The 25,731-nt window shown below is 62.6% G+C and overlaps 7 protein-coding genes across 7 annotated transcripts; all 7 read right to left on the bottom strand.

Annotated features, from left to right (window-relative positions):
* Window positions 1-549: 549 nt before the first annotated feature.
* On the bottom strand, window positions 550-1,287 carry LSCM1_05061 (uncharacterized protein; the record flags this gene model as incomplete). The annotated part of the gene is made up of 1 exon (XM_067322538.1): window positions 550-1,287. The coding sequence occupies one exon, from the start codon at window positions 1,285-1,287 to the stop codon at window positions 550-552; it is 738 nt and encodes a 245-aa protein (XP_067178401.1).
* Window positions 1,288-2,510: 1,223 nt separating this feature from the next.
* Window positions 2,511-3,308, bottom strand: LSCM1_05060 (uncharacterized protein; the record flags this gene model as incomplete). Its single annotated transcript, XM_067322537.1, has 1 exon — window positions 2,511-3,308. One exon carries the CDS (start codon window positions 3,306-3,308, stop codon window positions 2,511-2,513), a length of 798 nt encoding a protein of 265 aa, XP_067178400.1.
* A 549-nt stretch (window positions 3,309-3,857) lies between these two features.
* LSCM1_05059 (uncharacterized protein) lies at window positions 3,858-7,454 on the bottom strand (the record flags this gene model as incomplete). Its single annotated transcript, XM_067322536.1, has 1 exon — window positions 3,858-7,454. The coding sequence occupies one exon, from the start codon at window positions 7,452-7,454 to the stop codon at window positions 3,858-3,860; it is 3,597 nt and encodes a 1,198-aa protein (XP_067178399.1).
* Window positions 7,455-8,729: 1,275 nt separating this feature from the next.
* Window positions 8,730-11,975, bottom strand: LSCM1_05058 (uncharacterized protein; the record flags this gene model as incomplete). The annotated part of the gene is made up of 1 exon (XM_067322535.1): window positions 8,730-11,975. The coding sequence occupies one exon, from the start codon at window positions 11,973-11,975 to the stop codon at window positions 8,730-8,732; it is 3,246 nt and encodes a 1,081-aa protein (XP_067178398.1).
* A 1,261-nt stretch (window positions 11,976-13,236) lies between these two features.
* Window positions 13,237-14,898, bottom strand: LSCM1_05057 (uncharacterized protein; the record flags this gene model as incomplete). The annotated part of the gene is made up of 1 exon (XM_067322534.1): window positions 13,237-14,898. The coding sequence occupies one exon, from the start codon at window positions 14,896-14,898 to the stop codon at window positions 13,237-13,239; it is 1,662 nt and encodes a 553-aa protein (XP_067178397.1).
* Window positions 14,899-15,507: 609 nt separating this feature from the next.
* LSCM1_05056 (uncharacterized protein) lies at window positions 15,508-16,803 on the bottom strand (the record flags this gene model as incomplete). Its single annotated transcript, XM_067322533.1, has 1 exon — window positions 15,508-16,803. One exon carries the CDS (start codon window positions 16,801-16,803, stop codon window positions 15,508-15,510), a length of 1,296 nt encoding a protein of 431 aa, XP_067178396.1.
* A 744-nt stretch (window positions 16,804-17,547) lies between these two features.
* Window positions 17,548-25,341, bottom strand: LSCM1_05055 (uncharacterized protein; the record flags this gene model as incomplete). The annotated part of the gene is made up of 1 exon (XM_067322532.1): window positions 17,548-25,341. One exon carries the CDS (start codon window positions 25,339-25,341, stop codon window positions 17,548-17,550), a length of 7,794 nt encoding a protein of 2,597 aa, XP_067178395.1.
* Between the last annotated feature and the right edge of the window lie 390 nt (window positions 25,342-25,731).

The raw sequence follows: 25,731 nt of genomic DNA, 5'->3' as shown, positions 1-25,731 counted from the left end.
GGATGACAGGCGCCCACCACGGCTTAAGTCCATCGGCGCACCGGCAAGAGGTGCGGGTCGAGTGTGAGAGAGCGACAGGCCACTGCGATTCACTACGTGCCGCCGTGGTGGTGGGTAAGGGGAGGAGAGGCGAGGGGACACCCACTGAAGGGCGTGTGTGTGCGTTGGGGATGGGGTGTCGGCGATGAAGATACTTGTGCGAGAAAAAGGCGCGTTTGTAGCATACGGTGTTGTGTGGGGGAGGCGGATGAGTGAGTTAGATGAGGGGGCGGGGGTGGGGGAGCACGCAGATAAACGGAGAGTGTGCCGCTCCCCCTCCCCTCCCTGCCGAGAAGCACAGCGCAGAGGCTATAGGGAGCAACAACAAGGCCGGCCAGTGTAGCGCGGCACCAACGACGACGGACGAAGTCGTGACGGCGGCGGTAGTCCTTGCAGGTGAGGAGAGTGAATGTGAGGTGTATGCATACACTCCTGCGTTTGCGTGCGTGTCTGCGTGTGGGCTCCAGGAGAGCCGACTGGGTGAGCTGGTGTACGTCTGTCTCCCTCTCGCTAGTTTTCACCACGCTGCTGCTGTTGCTGATCGCGGGCTGTCATGGTCGATCCAATGCTGCTGGAGGGGACGGCGCTGCCGCCAAGGACGCCTCCATGGCCTGCTCCTCCTGCTCCAGCTCCCTCGTTCCACACGGTGGGCAACGCATCGCAATCCACGTGACCGTCGTCACTCTTCTGCTTGCTCCGCTTTGGCGCTGGACTTCGTGCTTGCGCCCCAGGCAGAAAGGGGGCGAGCCCTCCCAGCCAGCCCAGACCACGCCCGCTCCCGCCTGTTGCCCCTCCTCCGCGGTGACGAGTGCCAGGGCCCTGACTGGCGCTGCGGTGCCGTGTGTTCTCCGACCGCTGCCACGCCGCGGCTCCGGCAAGTGCTGTTGTGCTCGTCGCCCGCTCTATCATGGCACCAATGGTGGCCAAAAGGCCCTCACTGACAGCGATAGCGTTGGCCCCAGCGCCGCCGGCATCCGCCCCGGCTCCGCCGCGTAGCACGCGATCGCTCCCGTACACACGCCGCCGCCAGCGAGAAACGAAGTACGCGAGGGCAGCAGAGCTCACAGCGAAGTAGAAGATGGTAACTAGCCAGAAAATGGCGGAGTCTATCGTCCACCCGCCTGCCGGCACAGGTGAAGTTGATGGAAAAGGGGAATCGGTGGAGCTGTGGGTAGGCGCACTCGTGGTGTTCGTCATCAACCCTCCCAAGACAGCAGTCAGGGTCGTCGGGACGGGTCCCTCGGCCATGACGCCACGCTGACGGTCCAAGCTGTGAGGATGGAGCCACCAAACCGTTAAACAACAGCAGCAGAGGGGGAGCGGCAGATAGAGAGAGTGAAAGAGTGAGTGATAGTGAAGTGATGACAGCGCTGCTTGAGAGGGGGTACTGAGCGTAGGCGGCCACCGTCTTCCCGAGCGCTGCTGCGAGGTGCGCGAGTCCCACTGCAGCCCTCACTCACGGCGACCTCTCCAATGCCGCAGTCCCATGAAGACTTACCTTTCAGGTGAAAAACCGAGACGGGCGCCACCCCAGCAACGGCCATAAGAGTGCGGATGGAAGGAAATAGCGCGCAAACAGAAGGGGCGTTGGTGAGGAGACAGGGGGAGGGGGAGGGCAGCGGCAGCGGCAGCGACATCCCCTCCTCCCTCTCTTCCCCTGCTAAAGCGGTGAGAGAGGTGCGGTGGTCAGACAAAGGAGCGCGCACACAGCGCAGCGCAGGGGCGATGTACGCGCCTTCCCCCAACCAGACGTATCCTCGTGCGCATGTGTGTGTGTGTGTGGAGGGTGTGCAGAACATTGCCACTGGCAGGGTCCAGTCATGGATGTCATGCAGCAGGCGGGAGAGAGAGGGGAAGGCAGAGCCGCATCAGCGAATACACAGGAGGGCATAGGCAGCAGCGGCAGTCGCGTTGCAAGAGATAAGGGCGTCGCTGCCCTTTCTCCTCTCCTGCTCTTCTTCCTCGTCACCCCCCTCCCCCTCTGCAGCGCTGCGAATGAAGTGGACAGTAAACGGCGTGGAGGCGCACTTCGCACCTTCTTGACGCATTCACTCTCTCGTGTTGGCGTTGCTTTGGGAAGGAGCGCTCACAGGGCGATGAGGAGGTGTAAAGAGTGAGCGAGAGAGACAGAGATCGATCGACGCACCGCGTAAGTATAAGGAGGAGGGGGAGGGGGGGACGACGTTGTGTGGGGCAAAGGCGATGGCTGACGAAACGGAGCAGCTCATCCGGCCCCAGGTTGAACGTGGACGGTCTCGAGGTGGGTGGCAGAGTTACGCCCGACCCCCTCCCCTTAAGCGCAAGAGAGGGAGCGGGTGACTACACAGCGCAGAAAACTGTCTGAGGAGGGAGGACATAGATCTATGCGATGAGGGGGTGATGGTGCGCTGAGGAATACAAGCACATGCGCGCCAACACGCAAGGGGCAGCCTTTTACACCTTCCGAAAAGCGGCACATACCCCTTTTTCTCCTATGATGGCATTCGTTGCTTGCCAATCGCTGAAGGTGCTGTGGCTGCCGCTGTCTCTTTCGACTGCTCCTCTTCCTCCTCCTTAGCGACGGATGGCGGTGCCCGAAGTACGTGCGCCTCACCTGACAGACCACAGAACGGCCACTGATCCATGCGCAGCCTGCAGCGCGGGCACAGCAGCTCGGCGACTGGAACGCGTTTCCCACGCTTCGATGTTGGCGCCGCTGCCGCTTTCCCGGCCTTGCTGAGGAGAGGCTTCACATGCTTGCTGCTGCTGCTGCTGGCCGCATCGCTTTCGACGTCCAAGCTGGAGTGCCCCGCGCCCGCCGTCCGCTGCGACGGTGATTCGGCAAGGGCTGCCGCCTCGTCCTCACCTCCGTCAGCCTTGGCCCTTCCCTTTCTGGTGCCCGTACGCCGGCCATTCAACTTACTCTTCGCGGTGACGGCCGGGGACTTCCGAGATGCAGCAACGGCGGAGACCGTACTGCCGCCCTGCCTCGCTCCGGCTTTGCCGCCGCGGCGCTTGTCCAGCCTTGCGGGGGCAGCGGCCTTCAATGCCATCTGCTGCCATTCCGGGGTTGCCTGCGGTACCACGTCGTGCCGACGCCGTGACACTCGTGACGGTGAGGGGCTCGAAGCAGCGGCGACAGCCTCCACAATAGCCATTGCCGTCGTGGATGCTCTCGCGCTCTCCCCGTTCGTGGCGGCGGCCACTGCTGATGCGGAAGCGCACAGGTGCTTCCTGACGGCCACACCCACCGAGTCTCTCTTCTGGCTACGACCCGCACGAGGTGGCATGACGCTAGTGGAAAAAGATGGAGGGAGCCGAGGCCTTGATATGGCGCCCTACTTCCTGCACGTGGGCTTGTATGCACGCCTTCGCACCTTCTGAGATGGTGCGCAGAGTCGTGTGCCAAAGGTGCTCACGCGTAGGTGCACCCGCAGTGGGGTAACGGTTCACTTACAAAGCGGAGGAGAAGCACAGTCAAGACGGAGGCGTGGCAAAGGTTCGCAGTGGAGAGAGGGAGACGAGCTGAGGAGTGGGGCGACAATGGTCGTGGTATGTAAGTTTGTGTGTGTGTGTCTGTGAAGACGCAAGCGCTGCACGCAGTGTCGAGAACGAATGGCTTGTGCGTGGGGAGTAAGGCGTGGGCGCCCGCTCGGGATGCCAACTCAGCGAGGCCCGCCTCTCTCACTTGCCATTTCTCTTCCGCCCCGCCCCTCGCGCGCTGCCCCGCTTCTTCGCCGACGTTGGCTCCAGTCGAACCGAATTTTTTCGTTGACGCCTTCGCGCGGGCGCTCAAACCACCTCGGACGCCCCACACAACCCCCTTTTTTCCTCCTCCGCTACTCATCGTTGTCGTCATCGACGAGCTTCGGCAGCTGGGTTCGCCTCACTCCGTCGTGCGGCCCTGAGGACTGCCGGCCGCTACACAGCGGTGATGGCGCCGTATCAGCCGCTTTGGCCTCGCCTTGCGTCTGCTCGGCTTCTTCAGGCTTGCCCAAGAGCCGCCGCTTCGTCAGGCGGGTTGCAGCCACCGTGTTCATGCACGACTGCACGTCCTTGCTGAACTGTAGCACGTGGCCCCAAATAAGTGTCTCGTCCGCGTTAGGGTCTTCGCCGTAAGTGGCCATCATGGCTGACACGTCTTCGCGCAGCTGCTGATACCGCAGGGCGATCTGCCCGACCTTCGCCAAGAAGCGGTCCACGGCTGCTGTGAGTATTCCTGGCAAGGCATCCGGCACCTCTTCCACCCTCACTGATGGGAGACGCTTGCCATACCAGCCTTTGCTGTCCTTGGCCTCCTCGACAATGCGCCGCATGCGCTGCAGCGTGAAGTTGAGCTGCAACACTTGCTGCCCCATGTCCTGCAGCGGGCTGTCCGCCACGGCGCGAACGCAGCTAACATCTTCAACAAATCGCAGAACGCTTCGAGAGTCGTCAACATCATGGTCGTCGCCCGGCGCGTGCATAGCACCCTCTCGCCGCTCACACCTGCCTTGTCCGTCATCCATGAGGGATACGACAAGCGCCATGAGCACAGTCGTCTTGCCGTCCGAACTCTTCACGAAGTTGAGTTGGTTGAGGCTCTCCAGGCGGAACCCTTCGGCGTCGGCGTGTGGAGTCCCTCGGTTCAGATAGTTCCCCAGCGCAAGGACTATGCGCATCATGCGGGCAAAGCGGCCGTTGCGCTGCGTGATGGCGCACACAGCAGCGTCGACGGAGTCTAGAAGCCCCGAAATGGACTGTACAGCGTCCTCCAGCTCCTCGGCAGCCGTCCAGAGCTGCAGCCGCTCTCGCACGTCCTTCACAGCCGTCACCACTGTGTAGAGGTACGACTCCACGTCCGTCCAAACCACCTGTCCTGCCGTCTTCTCAGCTGTGAGCGCCGCCACATCCTCGGGGGTAGGTAGCGCCACCGTCAGCAACTCTCGTCGCTCTGCGGGCAGAAGGGCGCTGTCGCACGTGATGAGGGCTTTACACAGATCTTCCACCGGCACATGCAGCCGCTTCAGGGCGATGCCTACATTCTGCAGCCGTTGGCCAGTGAACACGTTGCTGCGCGGCTGACTACGTCGCTCCTCCTCCGATTTCTTCGCCGCTGCCTTGGCCTCGCTCGCCTGCGTGATAGCCTTCGCTTTGAAGAGTTCGAGCATGAAGGGCTCGTCGATCACGGCGCGGCGCGCGCCGTCGGAGTCCGGCGCAGCCCAGATTCCGCTTGGCTTTGATATTTTCTTCCAAAATACCGTCTTGAGCCGTGGCCCAGTGTACGGTGGCTTTGGCTTCACGGCAGCTGCTGCGTCCCCGCTGGCGCCGAGTGGAGGGGGCGGTGGCGGCGGGGCATGCGCTCCGGCTCCCGAGGGCAGCGGTGGGGGCGGCGGCGCCCCAGTCGGAGGCGCGGAAGGGGGGAGACCTACAGGGGGCGCCAGAGGTGGTGGCGGCGGTGGCGGCGGCAGTTTGGAGGGAGGCGCCGAGGGAGGCGGCAGTTTACCTGGCGGGGGCGGAGGTGGGGGCAACCCTGTTGGCGGCGGCGGCGGCGGTGGAGGGCGCGGTGGGGGCGAGTTTCCTTCGGCGATGAGGCAGGGGTCCATGAGCTTTGAGGGCACCCCGCTCACCTGTGGTGGTGGTGGCGGCGGCGGAAGCGACGGCGGCGGCGGTGGCACTGCCGCAGAGGAGGAAGGAGTTGGCGACGCTTTTTGTACGCCTGCGGGCTGAGTCGAAGTGACTGGATACCCACCGCCGTACATGCGCTCTGGCGTGGACTGGCGAGGTCGCGCGGAGGTGCCTGGACGTGGCTCCATTCGCAGCAGCGCAGGCTCAGTCTCCGCGACGTCGTCCTCGTTGTCGAAGCGCCGCTCATCTTCGCTTTCCATCTGCAAAGGGGTGGGCAGGTACAGCTTTGTTGCTCCAGTGAGCGGCAGTGACCGCTCTTGAAGAACTCGCGGGTCCGCGCTCGCACCACCGCCACGCCTGGTCCCGTCGCTGCGGTAGTACACCCCTCCGTGGCATTCATCTTCCTCCCTTGCAGCGTAGCGACTGGAGGAGCGGTAGCTGCCAGCGGCTCCAGCGGTCATGAACAGGTCGCGTGGGTCAGGCCGTGAGAGCATGATCTGGCGCTGCGGTGACTGCTCTACACGCTGGGTGATTTGCTTCACGTAGTCCTCATCCGTGTCAGCTGCAGCGCACTCGCTGAAGTGCAGCTGTGCGTAGAAGTCTTCTGGCAATGCGTTCGCCGTCGCGTAGTCCATGTCCCGCACCCGCACACGATGCGTCGCCTGGTGAATGAAGATGGTGCTGAAGGCGAGGCGCAGCAGCCGCTCTTTGTGCACGAGCTTCTTTGCGTTCGGGCTGCCGCTGATGAAACGCGTTGTCGGCGGTGATGCAGCGCCTCCCGCGCCGACAAGGGCCTTCTCGGATGACGCTGCTGGCAGAGCCTGCAAGCCGTCCATCGACGACAGCAAGGCTCCGCCGACGAGGCTGCTGCCTGCTGAGGAGGACCCCGCCATCACGCTCCCGCGGGCGGCGTCGCTGTGGCTCTGAATCGGCTGCACGTCATACAGAAACACGTTGACGACAAAGTCACCCAGCACGCTCTCGTTCAGGTCCAGGTAAACCTCTAGCGTCGAGGGGTCGCCACGGCGCCAGGCTTTGGGATCGCTGAAGAGCCTCGGTGCTTGGCCGTCTGCTCTGTCCAGCTGCAGGCCAAGCGTACTCGCCGACAGGGAGCTCAAGTTGTGCAGCGAGACCCGTCTCAGGGTGAGCCGCTTTGGGTTCGGCAGCACCGGGATCTCAAAGAGCAGCTGGAAGTAGTTGATGTAGCTCTCCTGCGAGGGCGCGTGGTAGACACTGCGCGGGATCCCAAGTTCTCTCTCTACAAAGTCAAGGGTGCCACTGCCGGTATAGGTGGGGAAGCCGGAGAAGATGAGGTAACAGGCCCCCATCATTGCTGCGTAGTTTGGGTGCGCCACTGCTGGTGACTCCTCGAGGAAGGCCAGGACAGCACAGTGCGCGTGCGTGTGCCGGCTTGCTGCCCCTGCACCACCTGTGGACGACGACGCGGAAGGTGCCACGGGTGACCCACCGTCTGTGTCGCCGGCGTACACCCACTTACGGATTGTAAAGCACACCTCCATAAGAAGGCCATAGTTTTCCACGGACTGCTTCGAGAAGTCCAGCACCTGACCGCAGCGGCACCCCTCCACCAGCTCCATCATGAGCGGTGAGAAGTTGAAGATGATGTAGCGATTCGCTTCCGCATGGTCGAGGAAGTTGCAAGTGGACTCGATGGAGCGCGTTGTCGAGCGGCCGACGCGCAGATGCCGATCGGTCAGCGTTGTGCTGCCAGCCTGAATGTTCCACACGTAGACGCGTGTGTCCAGCAGCTGTTTCAGATCACCACCACCCGCGGAGAAGTAATGCTGAATACCACGAAAGAGGTTCATAAGGGCTGCTACCGGAAGTAGCGTCTCTCTAAGAGACGCCCAGATTCCAAATATATATGCGCAGGCGTGCCGCGGAGAGGCGAAGGGCGTCGCGTGTGATGTGATGTGATGCGGTGCGGTGTGAGAGAGCGTGGAGGGACGAGCGACAGGGCGCGTTGCTCGACCGAGGGCGAAAGGCAACAGAGGGAGAGAGGGGACAGGTATGAGCAGTCTCCAACGAGAGGCCAATAAGTGACACACACACACACATGCATGCATCTATGCATACGTGCGTGTGTGCGTGTATATCTGACCGAGCGAGAAGCGCTGCACGAGTACGCGCAGGAGAGGGGTGGGGGTGGGGTAGCAGCGTGAGCAGAGACACCCGGTAAGGGGCCGAAGACGGGAAGGCGAAAAGAAGAGAAGGGCAGTGGTGGTGACCTGTAGCGGTAGCGGCTGAAGCGGCGCACGCACATGCGCCTGCGCGAACAAGGACAGGGGCGCTGCATCACTGGAGCCTGTGCTTCTATTTGCTTTGGGACACCACTGCACTCTCACCCTCTCCTACGCCCTTCCGGGCCTGCGCACTGTAAGCCCTCGCAGCACACGACGCGACTACAGCCGGGGTTCTTTTTCTCGCCTCGGTCGCCCACCGACTGCAGATGTCTGTCGCTCAGTCGACAGCATACTGCGTGCGCGTATATATATATATGTATATATGCCATGCAGGAGCAGCGATTCACATGCACGGACAGAGGAGTGAGCGTCAAGGAAAAATGGGGCCTCTTTTTCGCGCATTAGAGATGCGCCTTGCCACGCATGAAGACGCCCGTCGATGTCGACATGCGCCCCCCTCTCTTAGGTCCTTATGCCAGACATCACAGGCGCGACGACACCGCGTGTGAACATGTATGCGCACACGCAAGGGTGTGCAGGTAAACACGTTTATGTGCACGCTGCCGCTACCTCTTTGGCTTTCCCCTCTTCTTCTTCGGCTTGCGTCCATCGGTATGTGCGTGCACGCGCATGAACGCAGAGGGATGCACCCATGGTCTCTGTGCGCTTACTCGTCCTATGGCAGCGCGCCTCGAGATCGTGGTGGTAGTGGTGCGTGTGTGTGTCTGTGTGTGTGTGTGTACGTGTCGGGAGGAGGGGGAGAGTACGACTGGGGCCCCTCATCTTCCGTGGGCACACATGCTCGAACGCGCAGGGACTGTTTGCCGCGACCGTTGCCTTGCCCGCCACACGCCCGCACGGCCTTCACACAAGCGATTCGCCCAAGAACAGAAGGTGCCGTCATATGTTTGGCCGACGCTTGGAAGACAGCATCCCGAACGCTGGCGTCTTTGCTACCGCAGCAACCTTCGTGCGGCGATTGGGGGGTGCTGATATCTGCAATCGCATCGATTCATGGGTAGCGCGGGGGACCACTGAGGGCTGCGGCGAGGTCGGAGAAGCTGCTGCCCCTAACACAGACGCCGGTGCCGCTGCCGGTGATGATGACGGCGGCCCATGCCGCATTTCGTAGATGCCCCTTGAGCTCTCCACCAGCCACTCTGGCTCCACCGCTGTCACCATCACCACGTATTCCTTGTTTGTGAGCAGTAGATCGTTGTAGATGATGTAGGGCGGCATCTCGCTGCGCGCGTGCACCGCGGAGGCTGGGTGCACTGCGCATGTGACGCCCGCATTTAGCAGCGGCCGATATTCCGTCCACCGCCGATCTGATCGCTGTGCTGCCTGCAGGGTAAATGCTTTGGCGAGACAGTAGCGCAGCTTATCCGTTCCTGCGTGACCGCAGGACTGAATGGGCAGGTGCAGCTTGCGCAGCCTCTCCACCAGTTGCGCAAACACGTCGCTGGCCCTGGCAAGAGTGGGGGCGTGAAGAAAGTGGTCCTGCGCCCACTGCCGAGACCGACCATGGTCCACGTACTGCGTAAAGACGTGCAGCAGTGTCAGGTGGTCCGAGTCGTTTGAGTAGAAGCGGCTGTGGTGTTGCTGCGCCACCTTCTCGCGACCCTTTGGAAGCTCGAAGAGGCACTTTGGGTCGGCGGAGATCATGGCCACCATGCGGGCCATCTCCAGCGCGCACCCCATCTTGGCACTCTCCAAAAGCAGCTTAGCCAAGACCGGTGACATTGGAAACCCGAGCGCTTGCTGCCCTTCCTCCGTGATGGCGCCTTCGTCGTCGAGGAAGCCGAGCACCCACAAGTGAAACATGCTGTTCTTCACATTAGCGGCCGGTGGAGCGTCCATGAAGTCAAAGTCGCGGAGGCGGCCGATGCCGATGCTCTTCAGCAGGAGCACGACGCTGTCCACACTGCTGCGCTGAATCTCTGGCACGCTGTTGGGCAGCATCTCCACCGCGTACTGCTCCTCTGTGTAAAGGCGGTAGCACACCCCTTCGGTGGTGCGGCCGGCGCGGCCTTTGCGCTGGTCTGCCTGTGCCTGCGAGGTCGGGTACCGCTGCAGCGTATTCATACCAATGGACGGCCGATACACGCTCGTCTTCATGAATCCGCAGTCCACGACGTAGCGCACGCCATCGATCGTCAGCGACGTTTCGGCGACGTTTGTGGCAACCACAGCCTTGCGCATCCCCGCTGGTGTGGGGTCAAGCACTCCGATTTCCGTGGACCACGCCGAGACCGCTTCTGAGAGGCACGGCATAATAAGGAGAGTGCGGAGATGTTGTGGGCTGAGTTCCGCCAGCCGGCGGCGGATCAGCTCGCAGGTGCCATAGACGTCTTCCCGCCCTGTCATGAAGACGAGAATGTCCTGCTTGCCCTCCAGCGGCATCTGCAGGTGGAGCTGACACACGCGGAACACAGCCTCGGCGACGTAGTCGACCACCGGCATTGGGCTGTAGTGGATCTTCACTGGGAAGGTCTGACCCGGAATTTCGTAGCATGGGGCGTTGCCGAAGAAGGCAGAGAACTTTCGGATGTCCATTGTGGCAGAGGTTACGATAAGCTTCAAGTCTCCGCGCCTGCGAAGGGCAAGCTTTAGCACACCCATCAACACGTCTGTGTCCATCGAGCGCTCGTGGGCCTCGTCAAGCACCACGACGCTGTACTTGTCGAGTGGAGGGTCATTGACGGCCTCGCGAAGCAGCACGCCGTCCGTCATGAATTTCACGTGGGTGCTTTCAGTGGTTGTGTCGTCGAGGTGGATCGAGTAGCCTACCGTGGTACCGAGCGCGCAGCCCATCTCGTCGCTGACACGCCGAGCCACCCCCACGGCGGCGAGGCGACGTGGCTGTGTGCACCCGATTATCCTACCGTGCCGTGCGTAGCCACGCTGGTACAGGTACTGAACGAGCTGCGTCGTCTTCCCGCTGCCGGTTTCGCCCACAACGACGGTGACGGCGCTCTCGCCAATGTAGCGAAGGAGCTCTTCTTTGCAGTGGTGGATGGGAAGCGACTCGCGCTGGCGACGCATCGCGTCTCGGCGCTCCGCCTCCTCCGCGTCGTCGGCGAGCACCACCATCTGTGCCTTGCGCTCCTCGATGCGCGCCAGTTGCTCCTCCTTGCGCTTTCGGTGGCTCTCCTGGCCGCTGCTCCACTGCGAGTCCGACGCTCCCGCGGCGGCGGCGGCGGCTTGGGCGGTGCTGGTGAAGGCATCCAACGTCTCACTAAGCCGTGCCATTTCAGAGAGCCTCTCCTGCTCCAAGCGCAGCTGGCGCTTGAGGTACTTTGTCTCCTCTTCACCGCCACCATCGCTGCGGCGGCCTTCATCCGCGACGAAGCTGCCGCCGCTGTGCACGGGGCCAGGGGCTGTGTCGACCTCCATCCCCACTTCTGCCTTCTCCTCTCCATCAATGACGCGACCGTACGTGTCCTTTCGCAGGAGCTGCGTCAGACTCGACTTGGCTGTCGACATGACGTCGCGGTTCGAGCGCTCGCGATCCATCTGCCGCTTGAGGTCCGCGAGGGCGTGGCTCCCTTTGGAGGCGCTCACGGCGAGGCTGCAGGCGTGGCTGACGACCGGCACGATGATGTCGACTTCCGCCGTCCGCAAAGCCTCGTGCAGGAAGCAAGGGGCAGCGGGCTCGCCCCGTTCGTCCACGACTCCACCGCCGTCGCCGCCCTGGCGTGCCGCGGCTGCCGGTTTATGCGATGGCGCCCTCGTCTCGAAATCGCGTCCCGACGTAAAGAAGGATGGAGGAGCCACGGCTAGGCTGATGACGATCTTGCGAGCCTTGTCGGGTGGAGCGTCACTGACGCTCTCCTGTGCAGCCGCCGCCGCAGTGGCGCTACCCAAGGTGTGCGAGCGCGATTGGCGCTCCTTGTCATCGTCGATGTCGTCGCGAAGGTAGTACTCGCTGCCGTACGCCCACTGCGCGGACTCGCCGGCACCTGTCATGAACACCTCGGTTGTATCGCGGTCGTGCTCGAGGACTTCGCTCATTTCGAGCTGCGAGATGAAGCGCTGTGCGTTTCCCTGGATGGGCATGGCGGGGCCCGTCCCAGACGGCAAAGGTGACGTACAGCCCGGCACATTTCCTTCACGAGGTCGCTTGGTGACTCGATCGCCCGACATTGCGCCCGCTGCGATGTGCTTGAGCGTGTGCTGCGGCACTGTGCAGCAGCAGCCCTCGCTTCGTTAACGTGCCGTCTGTGTTGGGCGAGGGTCTGCTCGAGTGGCCGCTGCTTGTGTGCAGATGACAGGTTTGCTGGCGCGCGGCTCCGAGTGCCTTTAGAAAACGGAAGTACCCGCCCAAGACGGCTGCGCGAATAGGCAGAGGGGATTAAGAGGGGGGGAAGAGGAGAGGAGAGGAGAGGGTGACTAACATGCGGGTTGGCGGTTGAGGCAGCGAGGAAGCACGACGCGTGCGCGCAGGCATGCCTAGTCGACACATGAGGGCAAGCCTTCATTGAGCTCTATCGGTTTCCCAATCGCAGAGCATCGCCACCCACCAACACCGAGACTGCTAAATGCCAACACGACACGCAGCAGCTGCGATAAGCACGTGGTGAAGGTCCGCTAGGCTCAGTTGCCCCTTTCGGTTCCGGGGCAGCCAAAGTGCCTTCGAGAAAGAAGCGACGACATCGCTGCTAGCGCACCCTACCGCGCATGGCCTGAGGAGCTTAACAAGAGGAGTGAACGACTTAAGAGGGGTGACAGCGACACCCACGGAGGCGGAGGAGGAGAGGGTACAGTCCTACTCGACCCAGCAAAGTGAGCCACCAAACGTCGAGCACTCGAAAAGACTCAGAAAAAAAAAAGAAAACGCATTGTGCAGGCAACAAGCACACTTCTGACTGGGTCATGCATGCGTGTGTGTGCGCGTTCACCTCCCTCCGTGAGTGCACCCGTGTGCGTGTTTGGCCGTATCTTATAAGTGATGCACCCCTCGACGCACGCACACACACATATACACACAAAGAGTTTCATGCGTAGGATGGGCAGGCACTGGGGATGTTGACGGGAAGGCTCGCCGATACACCTGTGCGGCTGATCGCCTCTGGTGGTGGTGGTGGGGACTGTTAGACGTGGGGACTGTTAGACTTGGGGCGTGTAGTGGTAGGGAAAGCAACAACAACAGAGGTGCCGAGCCATCGACGAAGTTATGTGTGGGCGCAGCAGCAGCGGGGAGAGAGATGATGAGGGAAAGCGCATGACGAAGGTGAGCAGCGAGCGGACGACGCGCGCACACGTTGAACACCTGAAGAAGAGCGCCAAGCGGCGACGACACACTCCCGCTTGCGGTGCCCGGGGGGCCGTTCATCTCGAGCACTGCTCCATCCGCATCTCTTCCTCAAGTCCCTTCCCCTAACAGGCCACTGTCGCACCCACAGCCTCACTCCGCGCCTTTCGCGCGTTCTTCCATGATGGGCTGGCGCGCGGCGCGGTCATCCACGCCGATCATGCGCTCCTCCGCTGTCCCGTCACCGCCAGTCGCCGCGCCCTCGCGCCGGCGCTGCGCCTCTTCCGCCTTCAACAGAAGCGTGCGCAACGACTGCTGCTCCCACAGGTGGTACAGGAGCGCCCCGACGAGGAGCAGGATCACGCCGCCGACCTTGTGGCCCACGCTACTGCTGTCCTTGTACACGTTCCACTGCGGGACGATGATGATGACCAGCGACGTGATGGGGCCGGCGAGCTGCAACACCACCGAGGCCAGTGTCGGACTGTGCTCGTTCAGGTACGTGCAACCGACGAAGCTCATAGCGAAGCCAAGGGTAAGGAGAAGTCCGTGGCGCACATGAATCCATGAGGCGAAGATGAAGTCCATGGAATGGCGGAGGCCCTCCCACGCGTGCTCCACTGAGTCGGAGGTGCCAAGCCACGGAATCGCGTCCACCGGGAACATGAGAAAGGAGACGAGCAGCTGGAACAGTAGGCCCACTACGAGCAGCACCAGCTTGGCAGCGTTGTCGTCGACGTTCTGGCTGCCCCACTGCCGCTTCACCAGCAACTGCTCCTCTTCATCCTCCATCTCAGAGAACCGTGGGTCCTCCTCGGCGTAGGTGGCACTCACCGCGACCCCGGTGCCCTGCTTTCTCGTGCTCGGGGGCTCCGTATCCGCGACCTTACTACCGTGCGCCAGGTACGCGGAGGTCCTGACCGTCGCCGGTATCCCGCTCTCCTCCACTTCCTCTGTGAGCGTCTCGTTGTGCAGCTCCTCGCGCTTCGGACAGCTTCTGCCTTCCGCCAAGTTCACACAACGTGGCGCGTTCTCCGCGCTCTCGAGCGCTGCCGCCTCGCCCCCCACTTCACGCGGCACCTTGAACGCCACAGCGTCTAGGTACAGCCGCTGCACCACGCACCACAGCCCGAAGAGAATGGAGCTGGCAAGGTAGAGAAGCGCCCACGCCCAGGACGCCTTCTTGCCCGCCTCGTTTGGGTGCAGGAACGCCGACAGGCTTGATAACAACACGCCCGCCACGAACAGCAGGAAGGAGGAGATGAAGAACATGGAGAGGTAGTCGCGCTTGCGCTCTGCAGGAATGAAGACGACGGTCCAGGCCTGCGCGCTGAAGGGGATGCAGCACATCAACACTGCTTGGATGAACTCTGGGGTATGCGCCATGGCGTACACTCCCAGAACGCTGCTGATGCCGTTTGACGCGCCGGAGGCGAAGAGCAGGAGGAGGCGGTACCACGGCCCACCGACGCGGTTGCGATCTGCCAGCACGTGCCACAGCGGCAGCGCTCCGTAGAACGCAGTGAAGACGGCGCACAGCACGGAGAAGAGAACGACAAGGAAGAGCATGGTGACGACTTGAATGGCGATCTGACTCGAGTTGTGCTTCAAGGCATCGGTGGGGAACTGCACGAGCCAAAAGTTGATGGCGATGAGCAAAATAACGTTGCCGACGATGACAAGCAGAACACAAAACACAGCGAAGAGAAAGGCGATGCTGAGCCGGGTGGCGCGGATGCTGTTGACAGTGTTCTGCAGTTCTTCCTTGGTGGCCGTCCAGCCCCGCTGAAAGAAGTCCGCTACGGCATCGCACATGGCTCTCTTTTAGGTGTTGGAAAGGCGCGGGGGCTGTCCTAAGCGCAGAAGAGAGAGAGGGGCGAAGGCACAGTTAAGGCGTGTTAAGCTCACAAGTAAGCAGCGGAATGCTGAGGAGTCGGCTGCCAGCTGGATAGCACGCAGGTGCGCATGTGTGTGCATGCGTGTGTGTCGAGGAGGGATGCCGGTGATAGTGATAGAGAGAGAGGGAGACGAAGAGCGCATCCATTACGAAGCCGTGCCGCCCCTCTCCGAGCTGGTAGAGTCAGCGCGCTTCCAAAGCGACGGTTGCAGGGGCCCGACCCTCCGCCCTTTCCCAGTGCCGTTTCGAAGAAATTCAAATCTACCGATGCGCGGAAACGCACGCACACGGGTGCGTGTACACTTGGCCACCGACAGACACGCATACGCACATATGCACGAGCGCGCTTAGGAAGAAATACTCCGCGCCGAAGTAAAGGACCGATGGCGAGCAGCCCCAAAGCGAAAAGGGGACTTGACACGCTCAACACCCCACGTACCCATCCGCACACGAGAACGCCTTAACACACGCAGCCATACAGGAGAGAGGGAGGGAAGGAGGGTGAGTGGGTGAGGAGGACGAAGATGCTACTGACAGCCCTGGTCGTAGGCCGCCCGCCGCTTTGGATCTCGAAGGACCCGGTAGGCTTCATTCACCTTCATCATCGCGTCGTTCGACCCTCCCACGTCGGGGTGCTCCTTCAGCACAATTCGACGATAGGCGCTGCGGATTTCGTTGATGGACTCGTCACCTTGGAGCCCCAGCGCGCGGTAGTACCCGAGCGGGTCAGCCACCGAATGAGCGGAGAAGCTCGATGACGACGCCGATCGCGGCCGCTCCGAGCTTGTGCGGCGCCGCTGCTGATAGGCGTGAGTGTCCCAGTACGTGGAGGAGCGGTATTCCTGCTGAATGCGTTGAGAGGAGGTGTGGGGACGGTACCCTCCCTCGTCGAGCCCGAAGTTCTGGCGGCGAAGCCGCTCCCGGCTCTGGCGGTTCCAGTTGCGCCGCATCGCTGGATACCAGCGCGCCGCGAAGAAGGCGACGTAGTAGGTGGCGATGCTCACCACAGAGCCGAAGAAGAGGCCCGCAACTTTGTTTGGCGCAAGGACCAGCGTGGTGGCGAGGGTGGCGAGGGCAGTGGTTCGGGCTATGTAGAGGGAGTTCAGCAGATAGGGGCCGCCAACGCGGCCGGTGAGACCCGACACGTAGAGCGTGTAGCGCTCCGCGTCGTACGCCGCCTGGACGACGAAGCACGGCACAAATGTGGGGGTGACCTCCTCAAGGCGGAATGCGAACTCCTTAAACTCCACCGAGACGGAGTCGGCGGACGGGTGGAAGGAGCGGACGAGGGCGCAAGCCGTTTCCTCTGCCTGCCGCCGCACTTCCATCTCGACAAACTTCACCGCTGTTCTAGTAGACTGCTCGAAGAGGTTGATGGTGGCTCCAGTGGTGTCCACCTCGAACATCTTGCGCAGCGAGTAGCACAGCTGATCACCGCGCAGTGCGTGGTGTACGTGGCCGATGTTGTACTTGTAGCCAGCGTAGATCTGCGTCTTGTTCTCTTCGAAGACGCTGTCGAGTGTCTGCAAAGACGTACTGACGTAGCGGGTGGAGGAGCGCGTTCTCTTGCCATCGCTGGAGGTCGTATCGACGCTGTAGCCCACACTGCCAACGAAGGAGGCGTGGATGCGGCCGCTGCAGAGGTAAAACGGCAAAAACTCTTTCGATGGCGTCTCCAGCTGGAGACAGTCGAGCCGCGCGCCCAGCCAACGGCGGCCATACTTATCGTGGATGCGCCGGATCGCATCGTCGGCGGAGAGGTCGAAGTTGATACCGCGTGGAGTGTGCACCGTGTAGCACAAAGCGCGTGTACGTAGTAGCATCGCGCGCTGTCCCAGCGGCCCAGAACACCGCTCTAATTCTGAAGCGACGGCCTCCCCCTCTGAGAGGCACTGAGTGCCGATGGCGGTCGTTGCGGCTGGCCGAACAGCGCGAGAAAGGGAAGGCAGGGCGACACGAAGAGTAGGAGGGATGGAGGGATGGGGGATAACGACGTCTGTATCACACCTCTCGAGGTGTCTAAGCATCTACAGCGACAGGGACAGCTGTCCCTGCGATGGGGGGAGGGAGGTGGGCCTTCGCGATGGCATCACAGCAGAGCAAACGTGTAACGACTTCCTCCTCATAAAGGAGACGACCTGCGGGCGACTACGCAGCTCATCAGGAAAGATGCGATGACATGGTGCGCGAAGAGGAGCCACACGAAGCGGTGGGGAGGAAGGGAGGGCGGTAGACACACAGACAAACATACACCGAGGAACGGAGCTTCGTTTGTTTAGTTCCAAAGTGTTTTCTTTTTTTTTTCACTCTCTGCGCCTTACACACGGGCCAGGCAGCTCTCGAACCCGTTTCGTTCTGTCACCGCAATGCGCCGGTTCAGTCACCGGAGCACCGCCCCCAGCCCTGACGCCTCCCCCCCACGCACACACGTAGACGCACGGAGGATAGTACATCCACACATGTTGGCCGCGTGCGCCGCCATCTTTCCGCTTTAAACACTGCGAGGACAGACAATAACGGCGAAGGCATGCGAACGAGAAAAGCGCGCAAGAGAGAGAGGGATGAAGTCAATGGCCAGGCTTGCGTACGCGCACCCACGTACGAAATTGCACCACGTCGATAAGTACAGCCTCGCCCATCACGGCAGTTGCGCACGCCGGCTGCCCGTCCGCCTCACAAGGGTCACCACCCTCCGCACCTGTGGCTGAGGTGACGCTTTTACCTCCACCAAAGCTGCTTGCCGAAGGATTTGCCGCCCCATCCACTGTTGTAGCTGGCTTCTTTCGCTCCCAGAACATCTCCACCGTGGGTGTCTGTAGAATGCCCTCGTCCTTCACAGCATGCCCTGCGAGGGGCCGGGCTGAGAGACGTTGCCGACGTCCTGCCCATCTAGCAGGGCACACGTCTTCATCCCCGTCCGTGTCCTCATTGAGTGCGTTCTCTGCAGCAGCATCTTCCTGGCGAGGAGGAATCTTTCCGGCGCTGCCGCTTGTCGCGGTCGCCTCACCTGACAACCTTGCAGCATTCACGCCGCCGTCAGCGGGGGCGGGGGGAAGTAGCGGCACAGCGTTAAAGTAAACCGTTACCTCCTCCATCAAGGAAAGGGTACGACGATCGCGCTGCTTGCCAATGACCATCCACTGCTCCGGGTTGTACTTGAGGCGGATGAAGAAGGTCTCCTCCAGGTCCGCGTCCTCTGGCCAGTTCTGCGCCTGCGGCTGCAGTCGAACGCAGAAGCGCACCGGCTCCCCAGCGACGAACACGAAGTCCGACGGCTGGTCCACCATGGCGTTCCCAAAGAAAGACGCATCTGCGGCAGACCTGCCGTCCGCACCGCCGCTGCTGCACAAGTGGTTTAGCTGTGGATTTAGGAAACAGCTGGAGGCGGTTGAGATGCTGGTCGGGTGAGGCGGAGGTGCAGGAGGTGCCGCCGTCGCCGCCGCCGACGTACGGGGGGCGTTGGACAACAGCGGTGAGCGGCCTCCAGTGGTACTTGAGACCGTAAGAGAGGTGGACAGCGGCGGGGGTACGTAGTTGGTCGCCGCTCCAAAGCGCATCGTCCACGGAGACTCGGCATGCATGACGATGCTGAAGACACATAGGTGCTTCGACCGAAAGACCGCCACTGGGCCCCACATCGTGTTGCACGTCTCCTCGAGGTGGCGCAGGGTGGCCACGTTGAAGCGAACGGCGCTGGAAGCCGCTGCCTGGCTCTTGTTTTCGCTGCTGCCTGCGCTGCAGTGGGTGTGCGTGGCGTGGATGAAGGAGCGGCTTCTGCTGCTATGGGTGCTGGTGCTGCGCGCGCGAGAGGCGTTTCGGACAGCGTCGCTGTGGTGGTAGGACGTGGTCGCCGCACCGAGGGCTGAGGCTTGCACCTCCGCGGACGTTGTTGAATCTCGTGCTTTCTCTGCCGACGTTGTGTTCGATGGCGTCACGGTGCCCTGCTGCGTCACCTCACTATCACTCGTTCTCACTTCGGTCGCACCCATCAAGAAGCCACCGTGGGCGATCTTGGCGTCATCCGCCGCTACCTCCGTCGGCTGCCGCTCCATCGTGTGGAGGACTAGCCGGCTCTCGGGCGGTGTTGTCAGGAACGTTTGGTGCCAGCTGGAGTAGAGGGCTTCTATCTGCACATGATGCGCGCACTCCGGCTCCACAGGGCGGAAGGACGTGATGAGATCCAACTCGTAGAGGATGCTTAGCTCATCCTGCGGCTTCCACTCCGTCAGGAGTAGCTTGTTGTACACCCCGCACACCCGCACAATCTCGTACGATGGCTCGGTGTCGAGCACGCGCAGCACAGCACCGCGCAGCCACAGCGAGGTTCTCCTCAGAAGATTCTTCATCGTCACAAGGCAGTACACACGCCCTTGGAAATGCTTAAAGGCGTAGTCGACGCCGATAGCGGCTTGGAAGGACAGCGCCGCGCTCAGGGTGGTCGTGCACGGCTCACGGCCGCGGAGGCAGGTGAAGGCAATGCGCGCCTGATTTGCGGCCACAGCGGCGGAAGGTGCGGGCCCCTTTTCCAGCCCTCTACTCGATGTCACCGTCTCTGGCCGCTGGCTCGCGAGCGCCTCGGCTGAGATGGGGGTGGTGAGGAGCGGTAGCAGTGGTAGGCGTAGGCGCATGTGCGTAACGGCGACGCTATTCTTCTCGGACTCCGTCACGCTCGTCGCCGGCGCCACCACACGCGAGGCATCCTGCAGAAGCTGAATCACCGTCTCGCGCAGCGGGTCGGCCGAGGCGTAGTTCTCCGCCCGCAGGACCGACGTGCTGGGAGCGGCGGCAACGCTCGTGCTCGCAGTCCTCAAGCGCACCTCTGGCGATGGGATGTTGTTCAAGAAGGTTCCGAGGTTGATCGGCACCACAGTGCGGGCAGCAGCCATCGTCGCCGCCGCTGTCGCCCTCGCGTTGTGCGGTGCTGCAGCCGCCCGTTTGTCTTCCCGTATGACTGTATCAGGGTGCACCATCACGAGCTCCAACTTGTCGTCGGAGATCTTCCGCAGCGGGGATAGCGCCGGTGTCATGGGGGCTCCGCCGGAGATGCCTTGAAGGCTTAGACCGGATAAGAAGGCAGCCGCACCTCGACTCCCTCGATCGTCCTCACTGATCGCGGCGTCGCCCGCCGTGACCCATTCCTCCTGCGTGCCGCGCTCGGAGGGTGTGTGTAATGCTTTGGTACGACGACGAGCATGCAACGAAGACGGCGGCTGCGGCAGGAGATTCCGGTCTGGACGCGTCTCGCCTGGAGTGATCGCCGCTACTGCCGTCGTTGGGGTGGCACCCGTTGCTCCCCTGTTGACGGGGATAGCTGCTGCCGCTGCCGCTCCTACGAGGCTGCCGGTGCGCAGCGACTGGAAGACAGGCGTGTTGCGCTGCGTGCTCCCTGTGGCACCGGGGTCCACCGCCTCATGCCCTTCCGCAGACAGTGTGGAGAGCACGTGAGCCACTGCGATCGATCTCGGCGTCACCCCTCGCCGAGAGAGCGAGAGCACATCGACTGGCTGCGAGGTCTGCGCGGCAAACGAGCCGTTCAAGCCCACGATACCACCGTCACCACCAGAAATTGCAACTGCAGGAGGGCCAGCTCCGGATGCGGCCATGCTGAAGCTTGAGAAAGAGGCGCCGGGGTTGTAGCGCGCGAGCGAGCCCCTCTTCGGGCGGTGCGCGCTGGGGGTGCCAAGCACCACCGCAGCAAGGAGGTGTGGCGCGCTTGGCGGCATGCGCGCCGTGTTGCCGAAGCTGTTGGTCTTGCCATCCTCACGCGCGGGTAGCATGCAGTGCAAAGCGGGGGATGAGACCGATACCTTTCGCAGTAATGATGCGCCGTAGTGAGCCTCGGCGCTCTCGGAGCCTACCGACACGCACGGCTCGACGCATGGATGGTGGGCATTCTGTCCACCGCTTCTGCTGGCTGAAAGCGGCAAGAGAAGGTTGCCTGGGCCGACCGTGAAGGAGCAGGCGCACGCCGCGGTCGGGCGGGGGGTGTCTCCCTCCGCTAGCCTGCTCTGCTTCCCGGCTCCTGCGGCAGGCTCACCGATGGCCTTAGAGTCTGCAAAGGGCGTCAACATGACACCTCCGGAGCCGTCCGCAGACGCTGCTGGCGCTTCTGGCCCGCTGATGGAGAGCGGATCCTCCAGCTCCACATCCAGCGTCACGTAGTCAACGCTATCGGCAAAGCAGTGAGCCTCGCGCGGAAGCGTAAGTTGGAGATGCACGCTGCTTCTCTGCTCCGGAACCTCCAGCAATGCGGAGTGGGCGACTGGCTGGAACAGCGGCTCGACCATAGCGTGTGGCGGAGAAGGCGTAGCGAAGGCCTGTGACGCGGCAATACGCAGAGACGACGCCCATCCTCTTGGATCACCGCAACTACCGCCGGCGCCGCGCTGAGGATAATAGGCCAGCCATGTGCTACCATTGCACAGACGCAGGCGGCGCACACGATAGAGGCCAGCGTGGCATACCGGGAAGGTGAAGCTGACGCGCAGTCGATGCGTCTGCTCATCGTAGTCGGCCGTGTCGGCATCGCTTATGCTTACTTCATGCACTGCCTCCTCGTCGGTGCTCCAATCCTTGCGTGACTCGAGGGTTAGCTGGAACCGAGCGACTGGTTCCGCCTCGCGCGTGCGCCTGTTCGCTACCTCTGCTGCTGAAGGAAAGGCCGGGCGCACCAGCGGGTTGATGGTGCAGAAGGCCGCTAGTGTGATCTGCACGACATCGTCGACGTTCGCCTGCAGCACATGAGGCCTTCCTGTGATAGAGGATGCGTGCATGACGCAGGCACGGTCGCCATCGAAGACTGCCGCGGGGGTGGTGGTTGCCTTGGGCTCCACCTTCACCGTCAGCGGGGACATAAAGTGCTCCAGCGGGTACTCGGACGGCTCCCTGAGGAGGGCGGTGCCCATCAGTAACGCGTCGACCCCAACCAGCGCCCACCAACGCTCCGTTCTCGTGCATGCCGAGAAAAGACAATTGTCTAAGGAGCCGACGACGTCTTCAGCCACGCCGTGAGCCGGTACCCCCGCAGGACTGCCTGCAGAGTCTCCAACACGGGGGCGCTCGCCATCCAGGGCGCAACCGCTGTTGTTGCTCAGCAGCACGAGCACGCACTCACGGTAAAGCGCGTAGTCGGCGTCCGTGGGGAACACGTGAGGCCAAAGCTGCGCGAGCGGTTCGCTCATCACAGCACCCACCTCAGACCGGCCTAAGCGCGCGGTGGCGACAGGACTGCCGGGGGTACGCAGCCCGGCCCGGCGCATGAGGCGCTCTCGCGCCTCCACGTAGAGGCGGCGCACGAACATCTCGATCCGCCGCCAGCCTTGGCGCTCGATGTACGGCAGCAGGCGCTTCGCCACGATATTGGCGGTCACATTGGGGCGATCTGTGAGGAAGGTCACCGCGAGTTCGGCGTAGAGGTGAAATTCACGTCGTCGCTGCCCTCCGATGCGCAGGGCGAGGGCCGTCATTGCAGTCAGCACCCGCCACAACCGCAACGCCTGCTCTGCTGACGACAGCTCTTCAACGTTGGCAAACGGGGACGGTGCCACTGACGCTGTGGTGACGGTGACACCCTCAGCAGAAGTCGTTGGCGCGAATTGTTCATTCAACGAGGTGGTGCCAGTGGGAATAACGGCGTAGCTGAAGTGGCCGTAGCCGAGGTCGCGCGCTACGGTCGCCAGTGCGTCTCTGGCGTGCTCAAGCAAAGTTGCTGCCTCGGCGCAGCTGCGCTGCAGCTGCCGTTGATGGTGTAGCGCGGCCCGAAGCACCTGCGCATTGCCAGCATCGACCGCTTCACAGATGCTTTGCAGACTCTCCTGCACCGCCTCCGGCTCCATGTGCTCGGCAAGCAAGCCTGTGGAGGTGGCGAGTTCGACCAGGTAGGTAGTTGCCACCTGAACCGTGTCCTCGCCGCTCTTCAGCAGGTAGTCCAGCTCTCCGCTGCATATGGTGGCGCCCGCCTCCCCCGCCTCCCCTCTCCTCACGCTGCGCTCACCTCCGCATGGTCCAGAGAAGAACCCATCGATGCCGCTACGGAAAGACTGGCTGGATACACTGGCGGAGGCAGCCGCCAAAGACGCATTCGTAATGGAGTAGCGGACGCCACTGCCGCCGCTGTCGTGACGTGCGGGCGGGTCGGGTTGGTCGTTGCCGGTGCTCAGCAGAGACAGTATATCGGGCGCGTTCGCACCCTCTGTTGTAGTGGGGAGGACAGGTAAGGCGGAAGGTGGTGGCACTGATACTGCACGACCTCCGCCGCCGTTGTCTACGTCCGCTGCCGCGTCAACCACGCCCGCCTCGCCCGACTCGAGGGGCACCGCCGATAGTGTTGTGAGAGGCAGCGATATGAAGGGCGCAAAATGCTCGCTGTTCTGCTTCTCTTCGGTGAGGCTGCTGAGTTTCTCCGGCTGTAGTTGCGGTGGCGTGCCAGCGGTGAGGGAGGCGGCGGCCTCGCGTCGTGGACGGCACAGCCCACTTATCGGCCACCACATGCGCAGCCCAGACAAATAGCACTGCAACAGGAAGAACTGATGGCACGTCGCCGGGTGCACGAAGGTGGCGCCATGCGCGTTTTCCTTCGCCGGCACTGGTGAGGATGGCACCGCAGGCCCGCCCGTGACAACCGCAGCGGACCACTCATCGAATTTTTCCCGGGTGACCTGCATGAATGTGTGATAGCGCGCCATGGCCGCTGCCGTGTCGCCAAGCAGCAGCGAGCATGTCATCTCCGCTGAGACGACGAGCAGCAGGCCTTCAAGAAGCTCCGCTCCCGTCTCCAGTGCTTTCGGGTAGCCAGAGTTGCACGGCGCCGAACTAGCGTGTCGATGCGCCTCGAACAAGTTCGGCACCCGCCCTAGTCGCTGCAGCGTCGCCACCGGGGCGCGTACAAAGTCATAGTCGTCGGAGCTGTTGTAGTACTCCAGGAAGAGACGCTCCAACACCGCACGGGCGTCAAACACGAGGCCGTACTGAAGATAGTGCACGACGAGGCTGTAGCCGCATCGCCAGAAGTCCTGCACGCTCCAGTACTTCGGCAACGGTGGTGGGGGAGAAGGGGCCGCAACGACTGGCGGCTTCAGCGACGTTGACGGCGCTGCGCCGCTGTGAAATTGCAGTGCCTCTCCCGCCGCGCCTGCCGGTGACGCAGCGGTGCTCGGCGAGGATACGCGAGCAGGTGTCCGCACCACCTCGGTGGTGCTCGCCTTCGCCGCTGCCGGCTCCATGGGTTTCGTACGAGGGTCCTGAGGGGCCAGTCTCTTCTGTGCCGCACACGATTCGAGTGCCTGCCGTAGGCGTGCGCCCTGTGTCACGACGGCGGAGCGCAGCCGCTCGAGAATGCGCATCGGCGTCTCATTCGGTAAGTACACGCACATCTGCTGCGGCAGGAACTTCGCGTCGCGGAGCTCCTTGTAGTACTTGCCCAGTTGCCCAGCAGCGGCGTCCACCCTGGCTTGACTAACCGCCAGTGCGGGTGGCATCGAGCCCCATGTGGAGAGTGAGGGCGCACTTTCAGTCAGGGCTGGCGGCTCCGACGTGGTGGCTGACATCTGGCCACTGCTCTCCTGCGCTTCCTCTGCGAGTCGCGAGGCCACCTCAGAAGCGGCGATGAGGTCGCTATGCACGAGCAAGACCAGGCAGTCATCGCCTTCGCCCTTGCGCATCAGGGCAGCGCGCCATTCCTGCGCGATCTGCGACAGCGCAGCCGGCCTCGACTCCGACTCATCAACTGCGTAGAACAACAGATGCAGCACCGGGGTGCTCCTCACCACGGCGGCGATGTCGGTGGTCTTGGCAAGCTGAAGACGAACGCGGCTTCCTGCCAGGTACGAGCCGGCCTGTGGCGTGGTGGTTGTCTGCGGTGCGACTGTGCTCACCAGGGAGGAAGCTATACTGTCTTTCTGGTGAGCAGCTTCGTACGATTTGGCGCCAATAGGAACTGTTGGCTGCGCTGTGGACCCGAAAACGCGTTCCGCAGGCACCCACGGCATGAGTCGTCGCTGCAAGTCGCGCAGACACCGCTCCACGATCGCCGGCGTGGCGAGGGGCTGATTCTGGCCATCTGTGTGCCGTACAAGACATGCGACGAGAGCTGGTGGAAGGTCGAAGTGGTCGTCTACTCGATTGCCACTGCAGATGGACGCGGAGAACGAGGCGTTGTGCGGCGGGTGGGTATCAGAACCTTTCACCGCCGCTGCTGCGGGTGCCGCTGGCGCTGTTCGTTGTGTGGCCGAATGTGGAGGGCTGCATACGGCGCCGTTTCCATTCGGCCCTGGTCCTTCGGTGCTGCTCGCGCTGAGCGGTGGCAGCACTACGTGGGGCAGGCTTGCGTTGCTGTGCCTTGACGGTGCGTGCCCAGGGAGCATCCGAAATTCGGATCGAAAGCAGTGCCGACGACAATCCTTCGCTCAGAGCAACTGCGAGTGTGTGCCTCTGCATGTGTGAGGTCAGGCAGCGATGTGTTCACTGCGGCTTGGACGCAGCGGAAGACAGCGAGAGCAGGTGCCGGTGCGAGATGAGATCGCAACGGCGGCGAGGACGAAGGGTGATGGCAGCGGCAGTTCTGAAGGAGCAGGCGGGAGTGGCAGAGGAGCGGAGAGTAGGGAAGAGGGAGTGTGTGCGGGTAGGGGAGAGGCCGAAACGTTGCCTTGGGCGCGTAGAGCGGCTCGTGAAGGGCGTGGAGTGGGGAGAAGTTTTGACACGAGACACGTACACCACGAGTCGGTTGGAGCAGCGCCCGCGTTAGAGGCGAGGGC

The sequence above is a fragment of the Leishmania martiniquensis genome, chromosome 24 (genome assembly GCF_017916325.1).
Source record: "Leishmania martiniquensis isolate LSCM1 chromosome 24, whole genome shotgun sequence".
In the NCBI taxonomy this organism is placed as follows: Eukaryota; Euglenozoa; class Kinetoplastea; order Trypanosomatida; family Trypanosomatidae; genus Leishmania; species Leishmania martiniquensis.
This window is presented reverse-complemented; position numbering and strand designations above follow the sequence as displayed.